Source organism: Epargyreus clarus, unplaced genomic scaffold, assembly GCF_041222505.1.
Source record: "Epargyreus clarus isolate Ecla_fem2 unplaced genomic scaffold, WU_Ecla_fem_2.2 ptg000036l, whole genome shotgun sequence".
NCBI lineage: Eukaryota > Metazoa > Arthropoda > Insecta > Lepidoptera > Hesperiidae > Epargyreus > Epargyreus clarus.
Window position 1 is genome coordinate 2,787,141 of NW_027332241.1, and position 13,874 is coordinate 2,801,014.

The 13,874-nt window shown below is 37.3% G+C and overlaps 2 protein-coding genes across 3 annotated transcripts in view; one reads left to right on the forward strand and one right to left on the reverse strand.

The window, feature by feature from the left end:
* LOC140757039 (HMG domain-containing protein 4) overlaps positions 1 to 13,874 on the forward strand; it is a 225,810-nt gene that overhangs the window by 110,431 nt on the left and 101,505 nt on the right. The window lies entirely within an intron of this gene.
* LOC140756831 (uncharacterized) overlaps positions 1 to 13,874 on the reverse strand; it is a 61,902-nt gene that overhangs the window by 2,726 nt on the left and 45,302 nt on the right. The window contains exons 12-20 of the mRNA XM_073092362.1: positions 11,991 to 12,900; positions 11,168 to 11,295; positions 9,562 to 9,703; positions 7,608 to 7,751; positions 6,497 to 6,610; positions 5,860 to 5,888; positions 3,319 to 3,405; positions 2,582 to 2,741; positions 310 to 413 (exon numbers count right to left, since the gene is read on the reverse strand). Of these exons, the coding sequence (XP_072948463.1) occupies positions 310 to 413; positions 2,582 to 2,741; positions 3,319 to 3,405; positions 5,860 to 5,888; positions 6,497 to 6,610; positions 7,608 to 7,751; positions 9,562 to 9,703; positions 11,168 to 11,295; positions 11,991 to 12,900 (1,818 nt within the window). The remainder of the gene's footprint in view (positions 1 to 309; positions 414 to 2,581; positions 2,742 to 3,318; positions 3,406 to 5,859; positions 5,889 to 6,496; positions 6,611 to 7,607; positions 7,752 to 9,561; positions 9,704 to 11,167; positions 11,296 to 11,990; positions 12,901 to 13,874) is intronic.

Sequence of the window (13,874 nt, forward strand, 5' to 3'; positions counted from 1 at the left end):
CCTAATGGTAAGTCACTGCCATATGGACATCTGTAATCAACCCCAGATAAGATTAAATTCCTACCTAAGGTCAGCCACAGATGCGCCGCTACCTAAGGACTAAGCTGGAACGCCGCGAAAAGTATGTCTCCCTTACCACACCCTTCAAACCGGAACACAGCAGCGCTTAACACTGCTGTTATAACAGAAATAGGTGTGGCGGTAGTGCCGCCGGAATCGTACCACAGGGTTCTACCACCTTCAAATCAAAATTATTAATATAATTGTATGACAAATAATTTCATTTGAATTTAGATTTAATATAGATACCTGTATATTCAAGCTTTCTGGAGAAACATCTTCTTCATTATATTCACTCCACGCCGAAAAATGTTTTTTCAAGTAACTTATTATTTCTGATGGTTTCTTCGGACCTGATAAAAGAAATATACAATGAAATATACTATATTTATGACTAGCTGACCCGGCAAACTTTGTACCGCCTCAAAATCTATTTATCAAATATATTTCATATAAAATATAGCCTATGTTACTCGTGGATAATGTAGCTTTCGAATGGTGCAAGAATTTTTAAAATCGGTCCAGTAGTTTTTGAGCCTATTCATTACAATCAAACAAACAAAGTTTTCCTCTTTATAATATTAGTATAGATAGCCTGGTAGTTGCAAGCTCAATTGAATGGTCCGGGGTTCGAATATTTTTTCAACGTTATGTGCGTTTTAGAAATTGATTATCACTCGCTTAAACGGTGAAGGAAAACATCGTGAGGAAACCTGCATACCTGAGTTTTTTTTTTAAATAAAGTTGTAAAAGGTATGTGAAGTCTACCAATACGCACTTGTCCAGCGCGGTGGACTATGGCCTAATCCTTCTCAGTCTGAGAGGAGACCCGTGCCCAGCAGTGGGACAGTCATGGGTTGTTGACGATCACTGTTGTTCATTATTGCCAATCACTTCACACTGATTACTCACTAACAAGATAATGCAACCAGTTTTGATCATTTCATCATCTATTTTCGTGTTTGCAAAATATAAAAAAAAATGTAGTTTTTAGATCATTTACGAATGAAACGATATTTCTTCGCACTTTTCTTCGATTTCGTGTTTTTGACAGCCATTAAACGGCTTTGTCAGCCATTTAAGCCATTTAATGGCTTCCTTCAAAGACAAGGCGGATATCTATACTTATCTATGCTGGTTATTGATAAATTATACCATTTGTGAATACTTTTTATATTTTAGAAATATTCAGACTTGTTTTCAGTTATAATATGTATTACCCGACTGCGGAGGGTAATGTTTGATGTAGACAGTATGTAATATGTATAATCTTGTATGCTCTGCTGTAGTAACTTTACAGTATTAAAGTCCACGTAAAACTGCCAGTCCGCTCTGAACATAAAAATGAATAGCAAATTGTATGTCTACACCTGCTCGCAACAACTTCAGAGCGGACTAACAGATTGTCGCGGACTGCGGAGGGTAATGTTGCAAACTCACATATATTCCTGTTCGCGGTGTGTTGATCACCGGCAGCTCCACATCGGTCCTGTATGCTGTGCTGTAGTAACTTCACAATGCGGAGGGTAATGTTACAAACTCACATATATTCCTGTAGGCGGTGTGTTGATCACCGGCAGCTCCACATCGGTCCTGTATGCTGTGCTGTAGTAACATCACAATGCGGAGGGTAATGTTACACTCACATATATTCCTGTACGCGGTGTGTTGATCACCGGCAGCTCCACATCGGTCCTGTATGCTGTGCTGTGGTAACTTCACAATGCGGAGGGTAATGTTACAAACTCACATATATTCCTGTACGCGGCGTGTTGATCACCGGCAGCTCCACATCGGTCCTGTATGCTGTGCTGTGGTAACTTCACAATGCGGAGGGTAATGTTACAAACTCACATATATTCCTGTACGCGGCGTGTTGATCACCGGCAGCTCCACATCGGTCCTGTATGCTGTGCTGTGGTAACTTCACAATGCGGAGGGTAATGTTACAAACTCACATATATTCCTGTACGCGGCGTGTTGATCACCGGCAGCTCCACATCGGTCCTGTATGCTGTGCTGTGGTAACTTCACAATGCGGAGGGTAATGTTACAAACTCACATATATTCCTGTACGCGGCGTGTTGATCACCGGCAGCTCCACATCGGTCCTGTATGCTGTGCTGTAGTAACTTCACAATCATCATCATCATCATCACCAACCTATTACTGTCCACTGCTGGGCACGGGTCTCCTCTCAGAATGAGAAGGATTAGACCATAGTCCACCGCGCTGGACAAGTGCGTATTGGTAGTTCACATACCTGTGTTCGTTTTTATAAATCTCTCAGGTGTTCAGGTTTCCTCACGATGTTTTCCTTCACCGTTTAGCAAGTGATAATTAATTTCTAATACGCACATAACTTTAAAAAATCAGCGGTGCCTGGGATTTGAACCTCGGACCGCTTGATCAAGAGGCCGAATTTATTAACCATTAGGCTATCATTGCTTTTTGCTGCGCTGTAGTAACTCCACAATGCGGAGGGTAATGTCTGAAGGCGGAGGGTAATGTTACAACTCACATATATTCCTGTACGCGGCGGGATCGTCGCTCTCGCTCCTACGTAGCGGTGTGTTGATCACCGGCAGCTCCACATCGGTTGAAGGATCCTGTATGCTTTGCTGTAGTAGTTTCATTGACTTATCACAATCCTGTAAATACTCGCTGTTGGGTAGGATGGGCTGTAAATAAATATATGGAATGATGTTAGAGTCTAATTCTACTATAACAGCATGAGAGAGGCATTTTTTTTATAATATAGGAGCAGCAGACGAGCATGCAGTCCACCTGATGGTAAGTTACTGCCGTCCATGGACTTTGGTGATCAATCCCAGATAAGATTATTATCCTACCTGAGGCCGGTCACAAATGCGCGGGTAACCCTGAAGACTAAGTTGGAATACCTCAGATATGTATGTATGTCTCCCTTACCATACTTAAAAACCGGAACACAGCAGCGCCTAACACTGCTGTTATTAGACAGAAATAGGTGTGGCGGTGGTGCCGCCGGAGTCGAACCACCGAAGGTTCTACTACCTGCAAACTTAATCTGCCACTGCTGTGTTGCACCAAGTGATTTGTCAATATGTCATAATTTTTTGAGGCGTTCCAGCTTAGTCCTCAGGGGTTGCGGCGCATTTATGGCCGACCTCAGATAAGAATCTAATCTTATATGAGCTTGATTACAGATGTTCGTGGTCAGCAGTAGCATCAGGTGGACTGCATGCTCGTCTGCTACTCCTATATTATAATAGATACCTTAAGAGATTCCACTAAGAGTACCCCACAGCCAAACAACTTCATGAAATCAGCTGATTTTATTGTTTTTTTCAGGTTACCTGAAACAAAAATCTATATTAAATAAAAAAATGAATGAAAGTTGATGGAACAATGAATAGATAGATAATTGAATATTGGTCGTTACCGTTATAAAATGTTAAAGATAGAAATTTAACACTGTCTAGTATGAAGAAATTCTCAAATTTGGATCTTTGATAGACATTGGATGGATTGATTATTAATAATGGCCTTGTGGCATGTTAGCCACAACCTTTACCAAAGCGAGTGTTAATTAATTTCTACTACGCACATCAACCCATTACTGTCCACTGCTGGGCACGGGTCTCCTCTCAGAATGAGAAGGATTAGGCCATAGTCCACCGCGCTGGACACGTGCGTATTGATAGACTTCACATACCTTTGAGATTTGTTTTTATAAATCTCTCAGGTATGCAGGTTTCACGATATTTTCCTTCACCGTTTGCGCAAGTGATAATTAATTTCTAATACGCACATAATTTTGAAAAATCAGAGGAGCGTGCCTGGGTTGTAACCTCGGACCCGTCGATCGAGAGGCCGAGTTTCTTAACCACTAGGCTATCACTGCCATAGATTTCTATGTAAATCCATTTTGAGTAAATTACATTTAAATTTGAATAAACAACTCACCATTCTTATCACTTAAATTTAAAATAATATCAGTCATTCTCTCCGTAACGGTTTTAATAGCGGTATCAGTAGAATATAAATCTTTGATGCAATGCACAGCTTCTTGTAATGTCCACGGCGGTCTAAGATTATTCTGAATATTGTTTGAATTATTCTGAAATTAGATTATTTTTAAGTAATTAAAATCTTTATTTACAAGGTTTTCTTTACCATCACCAACCCACTTTCTTGTATACAGGGTGTATTTTTCAAATGGCCTTCAGGGCCAAAAACAAATCTATGATGATTAGCGAAAAATGTTGAAAGGAGTTACGAGATCGATTTTGGTAAAAACTAAAACTGCATCATTATTTTATTAAATCTTTTTCCCTAGCCGCGAATCGACCGAGTTCATTTTGGAAAAAAAACACATCCTGTATTATTCCATCATCGGGTAGTGTCGCTTATAAATATCAGATTCTGGGAAATAATTATAAATGACAAACTAAAGGAAAGAACCCTTTGTGGTTCGACTCCGGCGGCGCCACCGCCACACCTATTTCTACCTAATAACAGCAGTGTTAGGCGCTGCTGTGTTCCGCTTTGAAGGGTGTGGTAAGGGAGACAGACTTTTCCGAGGCGTTCCAGCTTAGTCCTCAGGGGTAGCGGCGCGGTGGCCGACCTCAGGCAGAAATCTAATCCTATCTGGGTTTGATTACAGATGTCCATGGGTGGCAGTAGCTTATCAGGTGGACTGCATACTCGTTAGATACTTCTAATACAAAAATAGTCTTACCATCAAAACATAAGTCAAAAAATCCTCCATAATTTGCACGAAACAGCAAACCCATTCGTCCATGCGACAAACAATCCGTCCACATATAAAGGAATCTTTAACATGAAACTTTTTTAACATATCATCCACAGTATACGCGTTTATTTGTCTATTCTCATTTTTAGTCGGTGCCTTCAAAACTTTTATACTCTGTGGACACTTAGTTTTAAATTCGGAAGTAGAAGTCACTTTGTCTATGTCGCTTTTCGAATCGTTTAGCGGTTTCATAATCACTTTTTGTATCTGTTTCGGTTCTGAATTTTGTAATCTGTTATCATAGACATTATTTTGTTTTTCAAAATTAGTATTTATAATGGATTTCCTAAAATTCAAATCTCCAAATCTATGGACTTCCATAGAATTTTCTTTTCTTTTTTCAGAGATGCCTTCTATGGACAAATTCCTAATTTCTTCAATACTAGACTCTATTTTTGAATCATCTTCGAGAATTCTTTGATTAACTTTCATATCGTTTAAATATCGTTTCGTGCGAGTAATATCGATTATTTTATCGAAAATTATAGGCGACGTACTTGCATTAATTACACTTTTTTGAGAATTTCCATTATTTTTAACCATTGGCACTTTGAAAACATGAGAATCGTTATGATTTTCAAAATTTGTGGTTTTTGCAAAAATATTATCATTATTGACTTTAATTTTTTGATTTTCCAAATTTTTATTTTGTGTAAAAACATTATCATTGTTGATTTTATTTTTATTTTGTATAAAAACATTATCATTATTAATTTTAAAGTTTATCTTTTTTATATCGAACGTTACTTCGGGTTCGTCTGTGACACTGTTTTTGACGTCATCGAGTTTGTATGTGTGTATGTCTGACGTCACAGCCTTGTTGTATAGTTCTGTGTCTGTTGTTATTAAGACCTGTTGATTTGAAAAAAAAAACATTAAGATTACATCAGAGTCATGAATCAGAATTAGTAGAAGTCATAATTCGAAAATTCGAAATAAAAAAAATAAAATTATAATTTGTGCAATTTAAAAATTTATTTAAAGTAATTTGTTATAAGAACGACAACTAAAATCGACACCATGAGGTAGGCTGGTAAACATTGCAAGTTTTGGGGCAAATTATATTTCTTAGGTATGATTTTCTATTGAAACCCTACTACTTAATGGTAGTAGAAGGTATTTAGAGGTGGTACAATCTTCTATGATTCAACTCCGGAGGCACCACCGCCACTCCTATTTCTGTCTCAAACGCTTCTATCTTCAGTAATTTAGGCTCGGCGATGATAAATTAGTCAGTCGGGACAAATTGTTTTAAATTAATAGATTTTCGCGGCAGGATATCTTCCTGTGTTAGGTGATCATCCCGGACAGCGGCCATGCCACAGTTGGAGCTCGGAAACTTGCAAAATACATGTTAAGAAAACTTCGATACCGTGATTCAGAAACATGTGGCGCCATCTCTCGACGAATTGCGACGATTCACCAAACGTAGAGAATCTTATATATAAAATTCTCGTGTCACAATGTTAGTTACCGTACTCCTCCGAAACGGCTTTACCGTATTCACAAAATTTTATATGCATATTCAGTAGGTCTGAGAATCGGCTACTATCTATTTTTCATACCCCTGAGTGATAAGGGTTGTTCACCCTTAACATTTTTTTATTTATATGGCAACACAACGTTCGCCGGGTCAGCTAGTGAAATATAAAATAGTACTTACTACATGATGTTCTTGTCCGACTTGAACACAACATTCTACTATACCGTCTATGGCTGAAGTGGATACTTTTTCCATAACAGGTGGTTGCACTGGAAAGGGTTAAAATTAAAAATACTTAGTTATTTTTATGATTAAACTAGTTTTTGCCCGCGGCTTCGCCCGCGTATAAAAGAAAATAATATAACATACTAACATACATAAAACTGAAAATTCGTATCTTCAACTTTGCTAAAGATCATCACTTGATCAAATGCATAGTTTACGATTCAGTCCTTACTAATATCGATTAAAATAATCGATGTTTTGGGTCCAAAAGATCGATTCTCCGATTAATCAATCTTAGATCGCCATCCCTAGTTCCCGTGGGATATCCGGGATAAAAACTATCCTATGTCCTTTCTCGGGTCTCAGACTATCTTTGTACAAAATTCCATTAAAATCGGTTCAGTGGTTTAGTCGTGAAGAAGAGACAACCAGACAGACAGACAGACAGACAGACAGACAGAGTTACTTTCGGATTTATAATATTAGTAAGGAAGTAAGGATAACACTTTTTTAGTACATTTGTTTTGAACTAGCTTTTACACGCGGCTTCGCTCGCTGTTAGGGTCGACAATAGTTATTTTTACGTATGCTTCGGGAACAGTACTTTATTTGATATAAAAGTTACCTTATGTCTCTCGCAATTTATGTACAAAATTCCATGACAATCAATTTGATAGTTAAGACGTAAAAGCGTATAAAACAAACAAATAACTTCACTTTTGTTTTATTGTCCTTTTTTTGTTGTTTTATTTTTTATTTTTTTCTTTTGTGTTATTTTATTTTTTTGTCTCTCCCTTCTTTCGCTTGTCTATTATAGTATTTCATTTGTGTTGCAATTACCCGAATAAATTTTTCTTTCTTTCTTTCGCATTCGCTAATATAATATTAATTAATAATAGTTAGAATAGTTAGTATTAGATTAGACTTTCGATACAATTAAAATGTGTGATCTAAGTTTTTTGTAACATATCAGTATCAAGCATCAGGTCTGCTGTCAGTTTGACATTTGCATCCTTAACTACTTCATCATCAGAAACTCACAAACAACATGTTGTCCCGGTGCTGTTAATCGTCGTATAGCCTTCCTGGCCAACATCACCCGACTCCGACCGGCGTACTCACCGACCGATATTGTTCTTATGTACGCACACACGGAGTTAGGGACTAGGAGCCTGCATGTTATGTCTGTAACACATAATTTTTTTATTATATAATTTAAAAAAATGTGAGCCGTCACGGGACGCCTGGCAGATGTGAAACATCGACATTATTTTGTAAAAGTAATATGCAGAAAAGAACATATTGTGATAGGAACTAAATATGTCATAATGATAAAATAAAATATTACGATTTTTTTCCAGATAACGATGACTATTTATTGAATTCGATTGCGCATGGCGACGCGTCGCCACACCGTACACACTACTGCATATAGACTATATATATACCATCGTATAGCGTGGCGACGCGACGCCACGGCATGCGTCGCCACGCCAGAAATCGGTTTTACGTGCGGCTATAGATGTTTCACATCAAAAGTAATTTTGTTTTTCATACTCTAACCCCGGCGCCAGTCAGAAACAAACATTTGAACAAAGACTTTAAAGAATTTGCTCACACATTTCAACACTTGTTTGTTTCACCAGCCACACATGTATTGCCAACACGTCCACTTAAGGCAGACAGACATAGCACAAACATTTGAACACATGTTTGAACACAGGGATATTTGAGTATTTGTTAAAAGCTTGCTTCAAATATTTGCACTTTGCCATTTGGTGTCGGTTTTTCGAGCGCAAGTCAAAGCGTTCAAACATCAAATATGTGCGGAGCCTGCTACACATGCGCAAGTCCAGTTGCAAGGAGACCATGACTTGAATGACAGGTTAAAAAAATAAACAAATAAGTGTTCAAATGTGTGAGCAAAGTCTTTGTTCAAATATTTGTTTATGTCTGGCGGCGGGGTCAAAGTTATTCAAAAGCCGACAAACAAGATGGACGACGAATGTGTGGATGCGATATACCTAAATTATTTAAGTATTTATTACATGACAATGTGTAAAAAAATAAACTTAAATGTCCCCGAAGAAGATGGGAGTCGATGTCTATTTTTATAATATAGGAGTAGCAGACTACTTGATGGTAAGCTAGTAATGCCCACCTGAGGTCGAAACCTTTGATGAAGGTCGATGAAGGTGGTAGAAACCTTTGTGGTTCGACTCCGGCGGCACCACCGCCACACCTATTTCTACCTAATAACAGCAGTGTTAGGCGCTGCTGTGTTCCGGTTTGAAGGGTGTGGTAAGGGAGACAGACTTTTCCGAGGCGTTCCAGCTTAGTCCTCAGGGGTAGCGGCGCATCTGTGGCCGACCTCAGGTAGGAATATCTAATCCTATCTGGGGTTTATTACAGATGTCCATGGGCGGCAGTAGCCACTTACCATCAGATGGACTGCATGCTCGTCTGCTACTCCTATAATATAAAAAAAAAAAAAGGTCGGCACAGATACGCCGCTAGCCATAAGGACTAAGCTGGAACGCCACAGAAAAGGTGGTAGAACCTTCTGTGGTTTGTTCGGCGAAACCACCACCACACCTATTTCTGCCTAATAACTTAAATGTTGCTGCGTTCTATTTTAGAGGGTATATTTTAAGAGACATTTAACTTAGAACCTGAGTACCACTGAGGGTAGCAATGCATCTCTAGCCAACCTCAGATAGAAATCTAATCTTATCCAGACTTGATTACTGATGTCCATGGGGGGCAATGGCCACTTACTATTGGATTGACATGCAGTCAACCCTGCTTCTTTGCTACTTGCATATTATAAAAAAAAATTTTTTTTGAAAAAATAGCTTATAAGAGTAAGAGGAGTTTGGGCGATAATCCATGAAAATTCTTCACTGGCTTCAGAAACTTATTTTTAGATAATATCCACGTGTTAAAAAAAAAGAAATAAAAGCAGATATACTAATAATAAAAATATTAAACATACCTTTTTTCACAAAATCATCAATAAACTCGAAGTCATCCAGCAGGACCCCCATATCGATTACAATGTACCACGGGTCCGTCTTGAGATATGGCCCGGACAGGCTCTTCAAATACGAGATATTTAGCACTTGGGGTGAATTGGCCTGGAATGGTCATTGAAGGATTAGACGTAAGTGAACATGAAAGATAGATTGAGAGTAGAAATAGGAACAAGAGCCCTATTTCTCTTGAGAGTGAAAGAGAGTATAATATGCAAGCAGAGAGAGACAGAGGTAAGTATAAATTTCTATCTAGGAAGGAGAAGAAGGAAAGAAAATTAGAACGGGAGAAACAGATACATAGAAAAAAAAGAGAAGTTAGGGAGAGAAAATAGGAGAGAGAGATATGGACAGATGGGTAGGAAAAGGTAAAAGGGTGAATAAGATAGGAAGGTAAGGACTGATAGGTAGAGTAAAGGGAATAAAGATGATAAGGAAGAGAAACAAGGGGAAAAGAAATAAAAAGGGAATAGAGAAAATAATGGACGAAGATAAATTTTAATTTAATTTAATTTAATTTTTTTAATTAAGTTTAGCATATATAATAAATTATTTTTAGTTTATTCTGTGTTATTTTAATAGTGTTCATTTTAATTATTATGTAGGGTGGTAGGTGTGGTGGTGAAGGTGGTCAGTTGAGCAGGTGTTTAAATAACTCAAGTCCAGTTTCACGAATGCACAATTTTTATTACACCACAGTACACCATACAAAAATACAGAAGGGGAAGCAGAGCGAGAAAGATGCAGAAAGATAGAAAGTTCAGCGTTCACATACACACAAGCATAAAGTCCAAAAATTAAGCGATACACTAATAGAATTTGCAAAGCGGCGCGAAAAATAAGTGGCGCGGTGTAGCCGTATATCGATGCGGGACCGACTGGTCGTTCCGACGCGGCGCGCGCGCAGGCGGCCGATCGGGAGGGATCGCCTGCGCTCGGCGCCGGTCGGCCATACCGTAAGCGATAATGCCACTATATAAAATTAGAATCGGTTGTCCAACTTTTACATACAAATTTTTTAAACATTTTTTATTTTAATTTTTATTCTTAATATTTTAACATTGCTCTTTTAATTTATTGTTTTAGTTATTATTTTACATAATTATTTTTGTTGTAAATATTTTTATTCCAATTAATTTTTTACATTTATTTTTACTCTTATTTCATTTTTACATTTATTTTTATTATATTATAATTTTTACATTTATTTTATTATGCTTTTATTTTTACATTTGTTTTTACTATACATTTATTTTAAACAACTACATATGAAGTAGGGCCGCTACAATTACGTTAATTCCTTATCTTATTAATCAGTATACATGATTGAGTTGACCATTCAAACTCTAATAAAAACAAATATATGGGCAGATAGAAAGGAATAACAGAAGAAAGAGAATAAGAGAGGAAAATTATTTGTTCCTACTGACAGGTTGTATGGGAAATAGGGTAATAAGAGAGATGTTTTTTCATCTTTGTGTGTGACTAGCTGGCACAGTTTAAATCCTATTCTAAAGATATATATGTAACATTATTATTATTGTTATATGATATACAGGATAATCTTACCTCAGTGACATCCATACTGTGTAGTTCACTGTCCGTTATATCCATTTCATCTGTCGGCGTTCCCAGATCAAATGTAACATGTTTTTCTTTCTTCACACTAGTATCATTATTAATATTTGGTGTATTATCTGAAATATTGACATAAAACATAATTCACATTTTACACTTAGCCCCACACTAGGATCCCCTGTGTCGTGGATGCCATGAACACACACAAACACCCAGACCCAGAATCAGAAATCTAAGTTCATCATTTAAAAATCTGTCTGGCCGGGGAGCGAACCCGGGACCCTTTGCGCGTCAGACCGGTATGGAGACCGCTCCGCCACGCGGGTCGTCAAATAATAATAATAAATTTAACAGACATAGAAAACTGTATATTCAATGCAGTTCAAATGATAAGTGGTCACTTGAACTACATCAAGCATGCAGTCAACCTGATTATAAATGGGTACTACCTCCTGTGTTTTAGAACTGTTCTGAGCAAATTTAGAAGCTAATCAGTTTTTTTATAATATAGGAGTAGCAGACAAACATGCAGTACCTGATGGTAAGTGGCTACTGCCTTCCGTGGACATCTGTAACCAACCCTAGGTAGGATTAGATTCCTACCTGAGGTTGGCCATAGATGCGCCGCTACCCCTGAGAACTAAGCTGGAATCTCTCGGAAAAGTATGTCTCCATTATCACACTCTTCAAACCAAAATAAAACAGTACTTAGTACTGCTGTTATTAGGCTGAAATAAGTGTGACAGTGGTGCCACCGGAGTCCAACCACAGTGTTCTACCACTTCTTAGTAATTTTAATTAAATATAGTCATACCTTGATCATGTACCGACTTTCGTCTCTTGGCTTCCAAGAAGAATCTTAGATCATTACTATTCAAATTATTTGAACCAACATTTTCTTCAGTAAAATTATCTGATGTATTTTCTTTCAAAGTCAATCCTCTGTTTATTTTAATGTCAGTAGTTTTAATATTTTCTTTAGTATTCACACTTTGTGTAGGCTGTTTAAAGTCATTAAAAATATCTTGATTATTTTGTATGTTTCTCGAATTTATATTAATGTTTAATTCAAGTTCATTTTGAATTGGTTTAAACAATTTGTTATTAAAACCCGTATTTTCTTTTACTATTTCAGTTTTTTGTGGTTTAAAAATAGGTTCTTTAATTAAACTTTTTGTGTTTTTAATTTTATTTTCATTATGTGGTTTTGTAAAAATACTATCTTTTGCGCAAGTTTCAGTAATATTTTGATTTTTTATATCACAATGATTTTCAGTTGCACCAAAATTGACTTTCTGACTATCTAAAATCCACCAATTAGAATCTGTTGTATGTACATTCGAAGTTTTGGGAACTTTAGTTTGATATGTGCTAAAACGTTTGGACAAAGGCATCGTACAACATTGGACAAACATGTCCCTATCCGGCTCACTAGTTTGTGTTATTTGATCAAACACCCGTTTCTTCTTTTCGGGTTTATTTGGCACAAACATTTGCGGCATTGGTAATACATATGGCATGTACTCATTAGGGACGTATTTAGGGAAGACAGGTTGGCCAAATATTTGCGGTGTTGGCATGAAGCTTAGCGGTATGTTTGGTTGGGTGAAGTTGTAACAAATGTTGGATGTTGGGCTTTCTACTGGTGGAGTGTTTGGTTCCGGATATGAGTGGCTTTTGTCGGAGACTCTTTTGATTGGTGATTCTTTTGATAGTGCTTTTTTCTGAAAATAAAAATAGTTATACAATAAGTACCCAATTAACATTTCAAAGATAAATTATGGTTAAATAAATAAATTTATATTGATGACCGACATGCCAGAGCTGTTACCATTATGGTTTGACATGCATAAGGTGCCAGGTTCAATCCCCGGTCAGACAGATATCTTTTTTTTATAATATAGAAGTAGCAGACGAGCATGCAGTCCACCAGATGGTATATGGCTACTGCTGCCCATGGACATCTGTAATCAACCCCAGATAGGATTAAATATTCCTACCAGAGGTCGGCTACAGATGCGCTGCTTGCCCTGAGGAATAAGCTGGAACGCCTCGGAAAATATGTCTCCCTTACCATAACCCTTCAAACCAAAACACAGCAGCGCTTAACACTGCTGTTATTAGGCAGAAATAGATGTGGCAGTGGTGCCGCCGGAGTCGAATCTGAATGATGAATTAAGATTTCTGTTTCTGAATCTGAGTGTTTGTATATTCGTCTATGTGTGTGAACAGGGAATCCCAGTTCGAACCCCAGGCAATATAGACGCCAAAAGCTTTAAAAGTTGTCAAAGGAATTTTAAGGCTACCAATTCGCACTTGTGTTTTTCTCTAAGAGGAGATACGCACCAAGCAGGGGGATAGTAATGGGTTGACGACGATAACTTATAGTCTCTAAAAAAATACAACGAATTAGTTTCCAAAAAATTTCAAGAAACTTACGAAAATTAAAAATAGTACCTAAAGCTTTATATATTAAAAATATTTAAAAACATACCTCCGCGTCGGTAAGGCACCAAGCAGCTTCACCATTCACGACATTGAAATAATAAAATTTACCGGGAAAACTTTTCGAAGGGCACAAGATCCAACCATCATTATTTTTTTTATTCATTGTTAAGCGGAATTACATGATTTTCACAGAACAACTTTATCTTTGTTTTACAATTATTTTTACTGAGGGTAAGCACTTTTGAAGCTA